This window comes from Epinephelus fuscoguttatus, linkage group LG18, assembly GCF_011397635.1.
Source record: "Epinephelus fuscoguttatus linkage group LG18, E.fuscoguttatus.final_Chr_v1".
NCBI classification, from domain to species: Eukaryota; Metazoa; Chordata; class Actinopteri; order Perciformes; family Serranidae; genus Epinephelus; species Epinephelus fuscoguttatus.
The window spans coordinates 19475502-19493824 of record NC_064769.1 but is presented as its reverse complement, the minus strand read 5'-3'; the positions used below and the strand labels follow the sequence as shown (position 1 = coordinate 19493824).

Here is an 18323-nt window from a genome sequence, read left to right as displayed (position 1 = left end):
GTAATTCATCCATGAATAGAACCATGCACTATGATCCACTGACTTTATTAAATAGAGACGAAAGCATATTGGTCAACTTTAATTAGTGAAAAGCATCCTGGCTTCACATATATATAAATAAATACATTAAGTCATTTTTATCCACATGTAAAATAAAGGTCTCTGTCTCTTAAAGGCAAGGCTTAAAGTGTGCAGCTGTAAGCAGAGCCCGTACAGTGAATCATCATTGTCCCTCCGTTGCTTCTCATGGCCTTGATGGAAGAGAGGGTAAACAAACCAGTCCAAGCACAAGTGTGCTTCCGCTCTCATTAGACATGGGAAGTAGGCCTACCCTCAATTATCACTCCCGGCCTGTAATGAGATTGTCCCCCGTTGTTCTTCACCCATCATCGCTCACAGGATTCAGTTCAGAGTAAAACAGGCAACTGTGGCATCTACAGTTGCCTGAAGTAAACAAAATATCCTTTCTGTTCCATTTTTATTTCAGTCCTCCTGATTGTTTTATCTCTACTCCGAGGGATGTGTTGTATTATTTGAGTTGCTGGTTGGGACAACCGTCTGCTCTCCGGCCTCCTGATCATGACCAGACTCCTGGAGAGTTCTGCCCAACGTCTCAATGGGCAGCAGCAGGGATGCAATGCCACCCAACAGACTTAAGACACAGTAAAATGACAGGGTCACAGGCAACGATGCCCGCAGCAACACCTGAAACCAAAACACAAGATGTGAGGAGCCAGGCGAAGAAACGTGAAGCCTGCGGAGTCTAATATCAGAAAGCTACTGGAACTTATTTCTTGGTCACCTCTGCATACCTGTGCCACAAAGGGAGTGATCAGGGCACCCAGTCTGGCTACTGCACTACAAGTCCCCATTGCAAAGGCTCTGATTTCTGTAGGGTACACCTAATGAGAGGAGAGATCATTTTTTTTCCAGTTGAAATGATCTATAAAAAAAAATTAAACATTCCAGAGGTAAAATGATGAGTAGACCTACCTCTGGTGTGTAAACAAAAACAACCTGGAATCCCCCAGAGACAGAGGCTCTGGCAATAAAGATGCAGATTGTAATACCCAGCCTGCATGGACAGAAAGACAGACACGGTGAGTTAAGAGATCAGCCTTCATATTTTAATATAGTGCTGTTATATGAAATATATGAAAACTAAACACGCAGACACAAACTTACCTCCCAATACAAGCATACAAGGGCAGAATGAACAAAGAAAACACAAAGAAAGTCAGAGCCATACTCTTCTTCCTGCCAATACAGTCAATTCCCAGAAGGACGATCACAATACCTGAAGCAAACATGAGAAACAAACAGCAAACACTGTCAAACATTGAACAGTAACTGTATCCGTGTTGAATCAGATTCTTCTCATGAATGCACTATGATGAATTATATAGCATGAGGGAACTGTTCCTGGCGACAGCATCATGAAGGTCTTCACCTAACAGTTTTAATTATATACTACGTCTACTACTAACAGTGGGCATTTTACCTGGAAATTCAGCCATGGTCGTCCATAAAAGGTCTTTGTAGTCAGCTGATGTCAAATATTTGCATTCCAGATTACATTTCGGTTCAATCTTGGCCCCATGCGCCGCTACGTGGTAGAAGGACAGTTTTTTTAATGGTGTTAGTTCCAATTTAAGACGCCACATGACAAATGTTAACAGCTCATCCACGTAGAGCTGTTACTCACCTGCACATTTATTTCCAGTTTGGAAAAGCTCAGTTGTCAACAGGACTATTCCATAATAGGCGAAAGCATTTACAAACCTTTGGATAAAATAACAGGAAAAGGTTTTAATTGTGTACAAGTAGTAAAAAAAAAGCATCTAACACATGGCTGGATAACACCCTAGCGGACACTGGAGCAAAAATCAGCTATGGTCCCCTGTTGCCCCAACTCTCTGTGCATCATAGATGTACACACGTACCCTCAACTGGCTTCAACCACTACTTGGTAATCCAGTTGCTGGTAGGGATGTCAACAGTCAACTGTTAATTGCCTCTGATTGGCTTGCTCTGACACTGTTACCCTTACCCTGATAAATCTCACTCCTCCTGCCTAAGCATAACCAATCCAACCAATGGGAGCAGTGACTACTAGCCAATCAGAAAGATATTAGGGTGGGTCATGCCTTTGCCATAGAAAAAGAAAATCTGTGTCCCGGTGGTGGTACCAGCGGTAATCATGAAAGAGCGGTGCCGCTAGCTAGCTAGCTCCCACTTGACCCGGGTGGTGTGCAGTACAGAGCATTCGAGGCTAACGTTACCTAACTAGTGTAGATCAGAGGGTGGGCAGTGGGCACTATATTTTTGCTTGTTAACGTACCCAGCCAACCGTCTGTCAGCAAAGCCAACAGAAAATTCAATGAAAGGCAAGACATTTACATCACAAAACATTAAAATATCACCACCTCTAACTGGACAGCACTTTGAAATGCATCACTAAAGCTCGCACTTAGTCAACAGAATGCCAAAGTAAAAGGAAAGGCCTGTATTTCACGTCAATTGCTTTTAAAAACAAATAATTGGTCTATTGAAAGCAAAGTTAACCGAAACTGACATCCCTAGTTATGGAGAGGAGAAAAAAAGTTACTCAAACTAACCAGGTAAACAACAGAAGAATAGTAGTTTTCCGATACTGAGGAGTGAAGAGATCTTTGATCCGTGCATGTTTAGTCTGTAAAATTAAAATAACAATTGCAGAAGGGATGTTTGTTAATATCAACAATTGAGCATTGTAAAGGACACTTGTTCCCCTTATCTGAACAAATGTATGAACCTATTTATCTTTTAACTCACCTGTTTACAGGTGATAAGCCTCCCCTGAGGCATGGGCTTGCCGTTGTCGTTTGCGATGCGTGTTAAAGTCGCCATGGCCTTCTCTGTTTGCCCCAACAGCAAATGAAAACGAGCACTTTCAGGCAGCCACTGTGTAACACAGAAAGTTTAGTTGAGAGCTCCACTCCAGCTGGATTTATTTCATTGATAAACAGTATACTTACAAAACAGAAGCAAATAAAGATTGCCATTGGTATAGTGGACAAGCCGAGCAGTGCCCTCCAGCCGAGAGTGGGCATTATGAACAATGCCAGGAGGACCTCGAACACAGAGCCAATTGCCCAGAAAGCCTGATGCACACAAACACATCAGACAGAATGAAATCAAAGAGCAGTTTACTTAATCAGATCAAAGATTCAACAGAATGAGGTAAAAGTCATGCATTAATAATAAAAACACCACATTACCGCGATCAGCATGACGCAGATGCCTCTTGCCTTCACAGGAAGGAATTCTGAGTACAGCGTCACCCTAAAAAGAGACTGAATGTTTGTTGCTAATCATTTCATAGCTATTAAAATCATCTGGTGCACTCAGTGCAGGCTTCATCTCGTCAAAAGCGGAAGACACAGTGGAACTTACGACTGAGCCGATCCACCGATGCCAAAGCCTACAAGGGCACGCAGGGCCAAAAGCCAGCCGTACACTGGAGCGAAGGCACTCAATACACCATACATAATAGCCCAGCACATAGACATCGTCAGACCCTGTTTACCACAGAGACATGTACATAAAGCACACAAGTTTAACATCAAATAATGTACAAAAAAAACACCAAATCATTTCTGGGATCTCTGCCTTTTCACGTAAGCCAGGAGAGCAGCAGCAGAGACCCCCTAGTGTACAGACCAGAGCATGCATCAGTGACAACAGAAAAAAACATTCAATAGTCAGACACAGCTTGAAAACGAGGAGCTGGGGTTATAAACATAGACTTGAGTTCGGCATCACTGAACTAACGCTGTGCTCAACACTTAGAAAACCCAGATATGAGACTTACTACTCTTCTGCCGTACGTGTCGCACACATTCCCCCAAAAAGGTGCACCAAGGCCCATTCCGACAAAGACCACCTGTGGCAAAAAAAAAAAGAAAAAAAAGAAAAAAAAATCTTCAGAGGAAATATTTTCACACATTGCAAAATCAACAAGCTGTAGAACAACACTTCTCTGAGAATACCTAAAGGGACTTTACCGATGTTATGAGAGCCACCTGATAGCTGGGGAGCCTCCACTCACAGTGCAGCTGCGGACTCAAGATACTAAGGAGCATCATCTCCATGGCGTCTGCTATCTACTCCCAGAGAGGCAGAGTGCTACATAAGAGATATATCTGGAAGTCAGAGTGAGAACTTTTCTACATGTTTTAGGATTCTTACCCATGACAGTCCGGTGAGGATAGACATTTTCCACTGGAACTTTCCAAAGCCGATGCCCTCCAGTACATCATCTATTGTAAAGGTCTCTGTAAGGACAAAACAGTCACTGCAGGTTCAAAGTCCCCTGTAGAATCGCAACAAGCACTACATAATGCATAAATAATATGTTAAAATATCTGTTATCGCACATCTCAGAAAGGTTCTTAATGATGTTAAAATAATATTTTAGTTGGGAGCTTACAACAGTGTTGGCCCCACAAATGAAAATCACATACTGATATACTTTGATTTCTTATTTTCCAGTTAGTGTTTCTCATTATGTTATGTGCACAGACTAATACTGAAATCCGATGGCCTGTCCGTGGGCCCTCCTAAGGTGTTGTCTGATGATTATGATATGTAAAACAACAGCTGATTTGTTGACTGAAGTGGTTTACTCATTCAAACACATTATTACATCCATAGATGTCCCCAAACTGCTGTTGCATCATTTCAAATATTCATACTTATTACATACTACATATTATCTGTAATTTCTCTGTCCTGCATGTAAAAGAACAGAGCAAATTTTGCCCAATTCTTATGGGTCTTGTAGTCAATGACAGTCCTGACCCTAAGTGCACTTTTGAACGGGTTACTGGCAAAAATGATAAACAAATTGCTCTTATGTTGTCGTCAGAGAAAAGAAACAGTCTGTCTTATCACCTCAGGTTTTCTAGAAGTGTTTTTAAGCTCCTAAATACACACTTCTGTCTGTGTTGATTAGATTGTCACCCATAATCACACATTATATACATTGTTTTATCTTCTTTTTTTGAAAAGCACCAGGACAAAACCTTAGAAAGACTGGCTGATAACTGTCTCCCTTATGAAGCAGAAGCAGAAGCAGATTAGACTTAACTATGTAAATGTGTTGCTAACAGGCCTCAGATCAGCACACAAACTCTGTGTGTTTTTGCTTTAAAGTACATCTCTGAGGTATTTGTACTTAAGTATCTCTGTTAAATACAACTTTTTACTTCTACTCCAAAACATTTTAAAGGGAAATACTTTTTACCCCCTTTTGTTCACATACTACACAGTAGATACTTTTAAAATTAAAATTCAACAAAAAACATTACATTAAATGATCAAATATGACACTTTGTTAAACAATTAAAATGATCTATATATGCTGACCAACAACAAGATTGAAGGATTGCTCACGTCAATTTGCCAAAAATAAGTCATATAATGGTACAACCTTGACAGAGGACAATATGCTGCCTAATGAACATGTTTACCTTCAATAATTTAAGTACATTTTGTTACTAATACTTCTGTATTTTCAGTAAAACTCTGAATGCAAGACTTTCACATCATGGTATTGCTACTTTCACCCTAGTAAATTCTCCAAGTACTTCCTCTACAGCTGATAGTAGGTCAGCTGATCTACTGATCACTGCTACGATGTACATCTGTTCCTCAGTTCATATGCAAACTGTTGCCTCTTATTTCCTCAACAAAAACAAGCATAGTCAGGGTGGAGTGATTTTCAGTTTGCAAAAATTAGACACATACATTTGTACTGAAAAGCCACCGTGATGACTGTATTCCTCACATGGCAGACAGACAAGAATCAAACAGTGTACGAGCTACAATGAACAGTGTTGTACAAACCCTCAGTTTTATCACTCCCAGATGCAGACGTGCTTTCCCCTGGGTCGACTCCTGCTGAGGATATAGTGCAGATCTCATTGTCTGTGCCCTGGTCCTCATCACCTTGACCAATGAAATTTCCCTCATCCCTAAATGTCAGCACATCAAAAAGAGAAATTTAGGCAATATTAAGCGCAAAAGTTTACAATATATCACCTCATGACAGCAGTTTGCCTAAGCCTGGACACACACAACCCTGCGGCAACACTGTAAACACAGCTGACCAGGTTTTTGTCTCAGTGTTTCCCTATTAGTATTACAAACATATGAAGAAATACACCTGTCTACATGCTGTCTTACCTCAATTCAGGATTTCTCCACCGCTTGTAAGCAATCCTGGCTCTTCTGCTCAGCCTGTCCATTTTGGTGTTGGTCTCAGATAGCTCTCACCTCTGCTCCACACACACCTGTTTTGCCAAACCTGCTGGTGCAGTCACTTCAGGTTTCAGTGAGATAACCAATCAGAGAACAATACCTCAGGAGAAGAAAAGGGAGGGGTCACACCAGGAAACTAGGCTAATGTGAAAGAGTGAGTGGACATGAGCTTTGTATAGTTTTTGACACTGAAGCGTGGGTAAGCTGTATTTATTGAAACATTCTGTCTAAAACAGTGGCTCTCAGACATTTTTTAAATAGTGTGCTCCCTTTGAAATATTTTTTTCAGCTAAGTGCGCCCTGACAAGCCCAAAACATTTTGGCTAGAAACACCTCACACAGTGAACAAAAGGAAACGTGATTGCATTTGTTGTGGCAGCTGACAGGTTAGGACAGGGATTAATTGAACTGAAAGTAGTTTAAATATAACTGGGTTTTATTGGCTGTTTGTCAAAGTAAAAAAATTGACAATAATTAAATTGCAAACATTAATCTAATCAGTGGAGTTAAATGAAACTCTAGCTTAGGTTCTTATCCAGTCCGACTTACAACACGTGTAACAGTGAGCAAAGCGTGAGGTCAATTAATTGTTCATCAAAAGTTAAGGCAAACACAACGTGGGTGTCAGAGTCCATACACTACTCCTCTGACTACAAGAGGATTATATGAGTGAATAATAAAAGATACAATGTTGAAGTAGGTGAACAAATATTTGACATGCTTCACCAAGGGGGGTTGACATGACATACAGCTCACAACTACAGCACTGTGGCTCACTAGCTGATTAGCAGCCATAGCCTGCAGCCAACAGCAGGTTGTGCTCTCATCCTTCTGGTGTTGGTCAAATAGCCAGAGGGCTTACTGTAACTGTGGAGGTGGCTGTTATCAGATGTTGCTCTTCCTGAGTTCATGTTTGTGTTTATGTTTGGACATACTTAGACACAACAATCATTGTTGTAATGACACTTTCAAAAGCCTATTTTCTCTCTTCCAAGAAGCCCCAGGAGAGAAGGGGATTCTCTTGTTGAAGTAAAAGTATTACTTCCTGTTGCATGTATATGAGAACATGAAAGTCAGACTTCATGAGGCTGCCTTTTCAGGCCAGCTGCTCCTCTGACACTGGACTCTGGGTTACCTACAGTATCTCAAAAAAGTGTTTTAGTGGCAGAAAACTACAATGAGCTGAGACCAGTGGCTATATAGAATATACACAATATATGTGTAGGATGCCTACTTGTCCTGTAGGGGTCACTATACTGTCATGGGTGTCTGTCTATATATGTAGAAACCTTCCCACCAAGCATTTTTAGGTCTATTATACGTCTAATATACGTCTAAATGTTCCTTAGATGTCTAGTCTAAAATTGGTCTATCAGGGGTATAGAAATGAAAGTTTTTTAGACGTCTAAATCTCGACTATATCTATACTATACTGTATATCGCTCAACGGCTATCATTATTATTTTAGTTAAGTATTTGGAGATCAGTTATGCACCTTACAGTTGTTTTTTTAATTAATAGTTATTGAATACTGGATTAAAGTGCAACGTCTAAATTCCGTCTAAAAATAGATGGAATCCAGGCAGTTGAAATTAGGTCTAAAAAATAACTAGACGTCTAATATCCGTCTATTGCTCAGTGGGTTCAGGGATAGGTGTTGAGTGTCAAGTCAGTGTTATGGTGAAAATGTGTTTATTTGAATGGGTTATGAACACAGATTCATGGATGTGTGTATGTTTTTCATTTAAGACTACAGTTTTCACCTGATGAGCAGCAGTAGGTTATGTTAGGCAAACGCGTCAACTACTAAACAGCCTGTCTATGTAGCACCTCAGTGGCTTTAGGTTTAGGCTAAGCGGCTATATACACAATATGCTACAACTAGTTTCATATAACACATGTATGTGAAGACTTTGAAGGAGTTTCATAAAGGGTCTTCAGTGTATTTTTTGGCAAACGTGGTTGCTTCACACACATCTCCAACATGGCGGTACAGTCAATCTATACAGTAACCACAGTTTTTAGGTGGACACCCAAGATTAGTGTCGCCAATTCAGTATCTCCCCCAATGTCTTCCCTTCTGTTGAGTTATAGCATTGAATAATGGCCAGAAAAGTGTTTTTGCAGAACACTGTGATGTCACAGTGAGGTTGACCTTTGACCTTTCGGATAAAAAATGCCATAACTTTATGATTTTGTCCTATTAGAAAGTATGAAATGTTATCATGAGTAACATAGGAATTTTTGAGTTACAGCCAAAAACATGTTTGGTGAGGTCACAGTGACCTTTGACCTTGACCACCAATTCTAAGTTCATTCCTGAGTCCAAGTAGATGTTTGTGCCAAATTTGGAGAAATTCCCTCAAGGCAATGTCACGTTCATGTCTCATGAAAGCACGTTCATGAGAATGGGATGGACAGACAATCCGAAAACAATGCCTCTGACCATGGTTGTCAGCGGTGTGGAGGCAAAAAAATATAAAACATGATGCTACGCTTAGGAAAACAGTAAAGTGAAAGGTACATGAGATTTCTCTTAAATGAGTAGCATTCAGAAACACTGGTACAGTCTCCAAGGTACTAAGAAGTACTGAGATCCTTTCCCCATGTGAAAGTACCAATCCAGAAAGTAATAATACTCCATTACAAGTAACAGTCATGAATTCAACATCCTATGTATTATCACCACATATTCATAGCTTGGACTTTTCACTTGTCTGTGTTGTTTTTTTTGTTGGTTTTTTTTTTGCATAATCTGACTTTTTGGGGGCTCTAGCATAAATCTAAATCATTATTGCTTAAAGTGTGGCCTGCTGGCCAATAGCAGCCCTAACACACATTCTGTGCATGCCCAGACCATGACATGAAATGCATGCATTATATTTCAATAATTTGTGGTACATTTGAAAACTCTACTTTCAAAAACATATATTTAATGCACTACTAGGAGACTGCATCAAACTGCGGCCCCCTAACAAGCATCTATCAGGTCAGGACTGACAATTTGTGGAGAGCTACTAATTTTATGGCAGCTAGTGGCACCTCATGAGTATTGCGGAAATTAAGTTCCGTCATTAATGCTAGTGCTGTTAGCTAAAGTCAGCAATTTTGGCAGACATCTCTCAACAGCACTTTCTTGTAAACCTAAAGTTAATTCATATGCTGGCTCTTTAAAGTGGCACTCATATCCCTTTTCCACTACTCTGGCTCTGGTTCTTACACAGGTTAGTTTTGAGCGGTACAACTGTAATCGACGATGTGTCATCAATGGACGGCGTTGCACCATGTGTAATGGAAAAAAACTAGTGGCCAGATGGCAGATTGCACTGATTACCTCTGAGCTTTGGTTCTGTCATTACAGATATTTGCTTTTATCTAAAAAACAAGCATGGAAAAACAATTAATAATTAGAAGACACAGAAGACTTCAAGACTTCCATACAAGACTCTATCCTTGCTTTACAAACTGTAGAATAAGACATGTCGACTGATGTCGTCATGGTTGAAACTTCAAGAAAAACCTATTGTTTGGTTTCAGCTGGGAAACTAACCTTTCTGGCTCTAAACCCACATTCAGAAAAGTTGCATGCCACAAGTTATATACCTATAAATTACACCTTTATTTTATATCTATCATATATGTATTTTTTTTTTAGAAAATTAGAAATTAGAATTAGAAAATTTTGCTACAGCACTTGAGAGTACATGCCAATACAGTATGTTGCATAGACATGGCCTAAAACGTATTACCGGCAGCGTGATGTGCTGCGAAGTATATACCACTTCATCTATACATTAATTTTTTTTTGTTACTAAACTTGGAACCAGTTAGATCTCCCAGTTGATACTGAGTATTTACAGCCACAGGAGGACATCTTGTCTGTGGCTGTTGGAAGCTTTCAGTCCTCTGCGCCCTGCAAGTGAACAAGGCCAACCCCAAAATAAAAGCTGTAGAAAAGTAGGACACTGTGGGGACATGCTGAGGCTGCTGCATTATGGGACGGTCATAAATACAGGTAGAATATACATCTCTGTCCTCACATCCTCCGTTCACATCAGCTGCTTGGTCAGACTCACACAGAACAACACAGAAACCTCAGCTGAGCTCATTTGCACAAAGAACTAAGACATGGATTCAAAGGTAAGATTTGACACCTACTGCACTTAAAAGCAAAAATATTGTAGTCCTGTATTTTTTATTTTGACATGTAAATGACTCATCCTGCTAACAGATATTTAATCTGTTAAAATGCCATTTCTATGCACAAATTACTGACAGCTGATTTTGTGATGCTGTACTTTAATTACTGTGTGATTTGTTCCCTGAATGCTCCACTTCTGAAACCAACAGTTTCACAGCTGGTTTTGCCCTGTCGACAGCAATCTGTTTGCTCACATGAATAAAGGATTAGCTGAAAGTTTAGTTGTTTGGGACTAACTAGGCCCGTGAATATTTATTGGAACAAGTGTTGGATTGAGGATACGTTGCGATCCAACTTGTCCTTCACTATTTACGAACAAGATTGCAACAGCTTGTATATTATTTATCTCTTATTACCTGACTTGTGATATTGAGATGTTGAGGTTTTTACGTATGTGTTCTTGCATGAGTGAGAGTTAATTCCTCACAGTGTATTATTTGAAGACTAAAATATCATGTTTTTTGATTATTATTCAGGTGCACTATCACTTTAAATGTGCAGTACAGGAGTGAGGCATGAAATGAACGCAAAAGTGAAGAGATACTCTACCACGTTTTTTGTGGTATCATTTAGGCTGACTACCCAATCTCAGCAGTATTTGAGGATTGACCAAATCGTGTCCAAATTACTAAATACTGAAAGCACCACAAATTGATAGCTAATGCTCAGATGCTAAGTCTGCTTGACTTTCTATACTCTTTGTTAAATGAAATAAGTATGTTTATGCTAACAATAGAAATGTATTTAAAAAGCATTTTTTCAGTCTAATAGATGAGATATGAAATTGGCATGGGTATTAAAAAACTATGATACCTCAGATACTTGGCATCCTGTAAAACATACAATGGCCAATACTTGGTGTCTAATTTAAAGCAAAACTCTGACGTAGAAATATTGTCAGATCTTCACAGATGGATGAAAGACACAAGATATAAATATGTTTTCAAGCAGAGGTTGCTACTGCATTTATATTGTAATTATACAATAGACCAGAGGTTCCCAACCTGTGGGTCCTGGTGGAAAAGTGGGCCCCAGGTCCTGTCTGAATGGACCGCAAGTGACTTGCGAACATGTCAAGTTTATAAGTATGTAAGTAAGTATTTTGAAGTACGGTGAATTTCCAGCGCAGAGCTTTTACTTTGAAGTGCCATTCCCTGCTGTAGAGTGAGTGAATAATGGACAGCTACATGACAGAGACAGCGAACTAGCTCGGGGGGCCTCCTAGGGGTCATGGAGCCACTGCAGGTGGGATGTGGATGACCAGAGGAAAAATATGGAGTAAAACAAAGTTGGATATGATCTATTCAGGGAAAATAAACAAGAATTTGCTGATGCTATCATGCTGACCTTCACTTCACAGAGAGTCAACATGGATTATTTTTAATAGTTCCTTCCCCATTTAGCCCACTGTTATTGGTTGATAAAAATAATAATAATAATAATAATAATCATAGCTAAGGGGGGCTTGAACTTTTTCGGCCTCTGAAAGGGGGCATGACAGAAACATTTTTAGAACAACTGGGTTAAACCAGCACATGTCAAACACATAGCACTGGGTTGCTGAGATATGTGGCGTCTGCATCACGTGATAATGGTCAAACTGGGTTTTTATTGAACGCACTGTAAATCAATAAGCTGTATCCTCCACAGCTTATCTTTGGTGAGCATAGTGTTTACATGTATGTGTGTTTTATTGGGCACTTATTAGGAGAACAGTGGTCTTCTTTAAAGATTGAGTAGATCCTAAGAAACCCCTTAGTATTTGCATAATGGATTACATTATGTTAATGACGTTTTTTTCCAGCATGCTCTCTTATGTCACCGTGTGTTTCGGCCAATCTTAGGGCAGTAACGTAAGATGCCTTTGTTGATGCTTACAGGAAGCACAATGTTAAATTTTAAACAGACGGAATGAGAGGGCAATGTTACGCTGCCCGCAGGCCTGTCACAACTGCACCAGCTGAACTACGAGACAAAAATAAGATAAATCACCAGGGTGCAGAACTGTCTTAGTTTAAAAAAACAGTATATTAGAAGTTTAAGAGCTGTTTTGTCTCTGCCCATATTTCCTGTTGGTGCTTTAGTACACCTCCTCAAATGAAGGCAGAAAATGCTACAAATTCTTAATAAATAACATTATGTGGCAGTTATGTATATATATGACATATAAAATCAGTTCCACCATGTTACAGATGAATCCCTTAGACACTAATTTAGACTTTTAATTAAGGTTTCACTCAAAAGCTTCTCTATATGAAAGATGGCACCAGCAGCATGCATAACATTTACAGAAGCACATCACTGTAGGTCTGAAACTAATATGTAATTTTGACAGCTGGTGTCACAGAATCTGCGATGGTTTAATCCCAGAACTGGTCCAATCAATGTGACTCTGATGAGCAGTTAGTAATTAGTTTGAAATGCATCTGCCTAATCAAAGATCAGTAATCGAATACCTGTGCTGTAATTTTGTGGGGAGGAGGGTGAGGACGGGTCTCTGGGAGGATACAGTTACTACATCCTTGTATTACATACCTGCACACACACACACACACACTCTTCCTTAAACACATAGTGTACCCGTTCAACACTCAGGTGAAGCGCTGAATGAATGTTTGCTGCATGGGCTCCATGAATGTTTAAGCAGCACAGTGCTCCCAGAGCCAGGTAGCTCATTATTGCCTCATTACCTACAATGCAGGGACACCAGCCCAGCAGGAAGCAGCAGTGCCACACTCCACCTCCTCCTCCTCCTCTTCAGCCTCTCTGTCCTGGGCCGTGGTACCTGGCCTGCTCCGTAACAGTTTTTGAATCAGGGATCGATGCAAACCTGAGCAGCAGAGGAGACAGTTGATTGTTGGTGAAATATCGGTGCTGACTTTAAGAGACCCTATTATGGGTGAACTCATCGGCTGCTAAAACAGCCACCGCAGGCTGTGTCTGTCTGAGTTTTACACCTGGAGGATTGACATTCAAAGTAATTTGGATTTATCAGGGTCATCTCACAAGATTCAACCATGACGCACATGGCTTTGGAAGTAAAGGAGGTAATTTCAAAAACATTGCTTGTATATCTTGGCTGCTTAAACCCACTATAAGTAGATTTTTTAAGTGATTGTATCATCTGTCAAAGTACTTAGAGGCATAATTCTGTAATACAGGTGAGAACTGGTCCGTGTGTCTCAGTTCATCCGTCAGCTCCAAATATTTGGATATAGGTGCGTGTTACTGTCAATGTTCAAATTCCAAATACAAAGTACTGCCTTTAAAGCTGCACTTATCAATGTTTTTATATCCTCGATGAAACAAATGACTACATGTGATGTGTAAGAACTCACTTGTTGTGACAAATCCACAAAGAACTATCACCCGATTTTAGCTTCTCTCAGCCTGTTGTTTTGGTTTTACAGCCCACAACTTTACTGTTTCGGCTCACTCTGCCGCAGAAGCATTTTTCAACAAAATTGCTCCAAGAAACCACCGTAAGCTACCTGCTCAGCACCAAACAACAGACAATGTTACCGTCCTGCTAATGTTCATTGTTGAGCATTTAGCAGTTAGAGACAGATATTTCCCTCAGCTGTTGGTGGAGACCAACAACAGAGCTAAAAGAGAGTAACTACTGGACATCAGGTGGCCAGAAACACAGCTAAAAAAAAAAATGCTAATGTTGCTCTGTATCTGTTGAATGAGGAGTTTGCTAATAGGTTCATAACATTGATTTTCTGATCAGTTAATATGTGAATGTTCTGTATTCAGCTAGTTTCACTGACACATGGTCAAAAAAAGAAATCAATGCTGCTTTAAATAGAAACTAACCATATTTTACTATCGAGAATTAAATGTTTGGCTAACTCTGTGCCAGTGAGCGATGCACACATTTAGCCTCACAGGCTAATCAGTTCATAGCATGTTACTGTATGCTTGTGTGAAACAGTAGCAACAGAGGAGGTACTGTACATGACTGGCACGATGGAGGCCTGTGACTCTCAGGTTTCTCTAGACACCTGGAGCCCCCTAAATGTGTGTTGCCCTGGGTGATGTGTGGTGTCAGTCTATGGCCCACGAGGAGCGCTATCTCTTTCAGGAGCCTAACTGCCACTTTGTGGCTACGTAACAGGATCCTGCACCATACTGGATAGACAGGGACAATGGAGTGCCCTCTCAGGTGATGGTCTCTGGGTCAGATAGACTTTCCTATTCCGCTGTAGCCTGACATCAAAATGTGATGTTTATGGAAGTTGTTGATGTGGGATTTTTTGTGTGTTACTTTCCATATGACTGCTATGCTCATCTGTGTTCACATCTTAAATCTTAAACATCCTGATTATTGTCCAGTTTACATTAGATGATAATATTGCCAGGAAAAGTCACCTCATATTTTGTTAGTCTTTTCTTTGACAAACCTGTCCATCCTGTTACACCACAGTGTTGTTTCATCATCTGCCATATGCTTGGCAGAGGTCACGTTTCCTTTGAATGGCAGAAAATCTCTGCCCAGCGCTCCGTGCCTGGCCAACAGCCTGCTCACACAGGCAGCCCCAGAGTGCCAACAACAGGGCAGAGTGCCTGAGACAGACACAGCGGTTTGCTGCTTGACCTCTTTTTGTTTGCTTTTGCTTTTGATGTGAGATATGTAGTGCCTTGACAGCAAAACTCAATTAATCAAAAAACTGTTGGCAGGTTAGCGGGCCTTTTTTTTTTCAGACGAAAAGTTTGAAAAGTTTGGGAGAGAGCACTTCTGTGATGAAATCAGAACATGCATATGGTATGAAGTTTAATTGCGCCTGTTAATATTTTTCAGGTTACCACCTTAAGCCAGTATTTAAGGGATATGTCAGGTTTTTAGAAGTATGTTTTATGGGCTTTCAATTTTTCATATCACAGAACTGCTACCAGATGTTGACTTCTCTCTCTTCTTCTTGTTGTGTCAATTTCTGATAAAAAGGCCTGCTCTGTCAAAGAGGCAAATCTGTACTGTTTTCAGCCAGTGAAGGAAAAACTGACTGTGCCATTTAATATGTACTGTATATACAGCATTATCTAATTCTTCTGTTTTTTTTTCTGTTTTTAATCAGCATTTTTGTCTTTTATACTGCCAAACATTTTGTAAAACATGAGTACAGCACTCTAAAAACAAAAGGTATAAAAATTAGCTTCTATAACTAAGTCCAGGAACAAAGACCTCGCCCCAATGGCATCCATTTCTGCACTGAAGTATTTACGCACACCTTAACCATTTACCTCCCCTTTGACAAGCCACATCCCTCGATCCTCTTCCCTTCTTTCCTAAACCCTCTTCCCCATCATCCATTATACATAGTAAACTAATTGGAATCTATAAATCCTCAAATTAAAGTAAAACTAAAGTAAAATCATCCATTTCTTTCTGAACACATACATGTTAGAGAATACTAGTTTCAAACGTGAAAGGACTGTGAACTATATCATGCAGCATTGTGGAGTTAGACCGTTAAACTGTTTTTCGCCAGTTTCATGCTCAGGATTTTTTGGGCAGGCCTGAAGTCATGGCTTGTTGGTGCACTTGAGCAAACCTTAACGTAACCCCTCCCCTATGATATGAAAACTAACGTTAGAGCGCATAGCATTAGTGTTGTTATGTTTCAGTCCATGGGATTTCACTACTTCCACAAGCTCTCTTAGCTCTTTCAGTCTAATAATTAATTTCATGAATACACACCGTGGTTAAATGCCACAATCACATAAACACAACCAAAACAGCCTTGATGTAGTACCAGTTTTCCAGCTTGAATTGGCTACCCAGCCTGGCAGTTACTGCTCACTGCTATCGGTTTGTGCTTTATGCTAGCGTTAGCTTCTAAATGAGAGTCTGTTGCTGCTACTCAGCTCCTTCAGCAGATACATCATCAGCATCTCAGAGCAGATACTGCTCATTCTTTTACAATTTTGAGACCTAATTTAATACTTTTGCTGATTTTTTAGTTATTCAAATTTGTCTCAGTATAAAAACAAAAAAAAAAAAAACACCCTTCTCTATGATATGACAAATACAAAGAGACTTTCTTTCTAGTCATGAAGCATATCTGTTATATTTTGTTAAAGCAGTATGATTGTGGAGTTTTTTATTTGATTAGCAGGATCAATAAGTTCCAATTTTTTCGATGAATTACTTCTTACATTACAGCCTTTCCCCGCCTTCCACCATCCAACTCTCTGTGTTTCAGACTTCAAATCATGAATTGATGAAAAGTTTCATCCAGTAAATTCTTCACAAGTATCTGTATGTGGTCAAGTTACATCTAAAGTAACTTACAAACCCAAAAACAAACACACATGCACAAACACATATTCTGAATGAGATTTGCCTCCATTGTTCCGTGCTCACTACATGATTAATGGTTTCCTATTGAAGGAAGTGGAGACTGTAATCTGTCAGTGTTTCCTGTCATACTACTGTCCCTTCCCTTCAATAAAAACCAGATGTTCAGTTCAAGAAGGCTACAGAGGTACAACCACACACACCAGGGACCTCCAGGGTAGGTAACTTTTTGCATTTTTTTTTTTTTTACTTCTGTAAAACACTGTTGGGCATTTTAACGATCACGTGTGGTTTTCAGGACACGATTTATTGTGACATTGTGCTGTAATTTTCTGCTGGGTCAGTAGAGCAGCAGGTTGACTCACTGGAGAATGATCTGCGAGTGTCAGTTACTCTGACTTGGTGACAGGTCAACTTGGCAGTGAAGAGAGCCAAACTACTGAAGCATAATACTGGGTGGCTCTTTCATAGCACCGTAATTAAAGTGCATTGATTATTTTACCTGGCGCTCCTTCAGTTGTGTGTCTTTAAGTGGCAGATCATATCCTGTGCTCATACATATTATCATGTCTGTAATTAGGTCTAGATTTCACCATCAGTTATTGTTTAATCGTGTATTAAACTGTAGAATATATCGAGTTTGTAGTGTAGATGGAGTATGACGTGTTCGTTCCGTCCTTGCCATTAACAAGACTGATGGCTCTTAAGAGAGCACAGAAGCAGATTAGATAGTGGTGGCAGAATTTAGACTTGTCATGAGCATAGAGGATGTAGCCAAGGCCACTTAGGGCTCTGCCTGGAAGTCACAGATATACAGACAAACTGCTGGAAATGAGTCGCCCACTGGGATATATATATCCTAGATTGTCCCTGATTGTGAGTATGTGTGTATATGTGTTCGTGAGTGGTGACAGCCTCAACAAAAACTGATGTCTACTGAGGAAAACAGGACACAGAGGAAAAGGATGGGACATATAGGTCTTGACAGAAGGAATGAAAACTGGGAAAAAATAACTTCATAACAGTAGATTTTGCGACAAATTGTCATCATCAAGGTCTTATTAGTGCATGACACAGTTCTGACATGTTACCTTGTTGTGTCACTGATGTGTTCCTGTTTGGGCGCAGAGCCTGGAGGAGCGGTGTAACCAGATCCTGAGAAACATGGAGGCCTCCCTGACAGCTCGGGATCGCGTGGGCATCCAGGATTTTGTTCTCCTGGACGCCTACACGAGTGAGAGTGCCTTCCTGGACAACCTGAGGAAACGCTTCCATGAGAATCTCATTTACGTGAGTCTTCCTGTGCGGTGTAATGTTGGATAACCCAGCTCTTTCTCTTACTCTAATTAAACTTCACGCCCTCAACCTTCAACCCATTGAGGTTCTAATGCTGCGGCGCCTTCTGCTGAATCCGGCACCTTGCTGAAACAGCAGCTCTTGTTCTTTTTATTTGCGGAGTGAGCAATCTAAAGGTCACCGCCGTTTGTGAGGTCATGACAAGTGATTAACCAAACTTAT

At 40.2% G+C, this 18323-nt stretch overlaps 2 protein-coding genes across 2 annotated transcripts in view; one reads left to right on the top strand and one right to left on the bottom strand.

Moving 5' to 3' along the window:
• Positions 1-63: 63 nt before the first annotated feature.
• LOC125905726 (synaptic vesicle 2-related protein-like) lies at positions 64-18002 on the bottom strand. The gene is made up of 18 exons (XM_049603906.1): positions 17897-18002; positions 13195-13334; positions 6229-6349; positions 5890-6017; positions 4231-4316; positions 4047-4145; positions 3854-3925; positions 3436-3560; positions 3261-3324; positions 3018-3143; positions 2815-2943; positions 2619-2692; positions 1706-1782; positions 1502-1606; positions 1186-1297; positions 994-1075; positions 813-902; positions 64-705 (listed from the first exon to the last, which is right to left on the bottom strand). The coding sequence occupies exons 3-18, from the start codon at positions 6288-6290 to the stop codon at positions 508-510; spliced, it is 1629 nt and encodes a 542-aa protein (XP_049459863.1). The 5' UTR covers positions 6291-6349; positions 13195-13334; positions 17897-18002; the 3' UTR covers positions 64-507.
• myo1hb (myosin IHb) overlaps positions 10402-18323 on the top strand; it is a 20902-nt gene continuing 12980 nt past the window's right edge. Inside the window, exons 1-2 of the mRNA XM_049603902.1 lie at positions 10402-10443; positions 17934-18095. Coding sequence (XP_049459859.1) covers positions 10432-10443; positions 17934-18095 — 174 coding nt within the window. The 5' untranslated portion in view covers positions 10402-10431. The remainder of the gene's footprint in view (positions 10444-17933; positions 18096-18323) is intronic.

Bases quoted from the DNA above. Each gene is read 5' to 3' on its own strand.
- LOC125905726 (XM_049603906.1), bottom strand. From the start codon at position 6,290: ATGGACAGGCTGAGCAGAAGAGCCAGGATTGCTTACAAGCGGTGGAGA. The intron at 4,317-5,889 runs GTTTGTACAACA...TTGTCCTTACAG, and splicing joins TGGGAGTGATAAAACTGAGG to AGACCTTTACAATAGATGAT. The intron at 2,693-2,814 runs GTGAGTTAAAAG...TTAATTTTACAG, and splicing joins GGCTTATCACCTGTAAACAG to ACTAAACATGCACGGATCAA.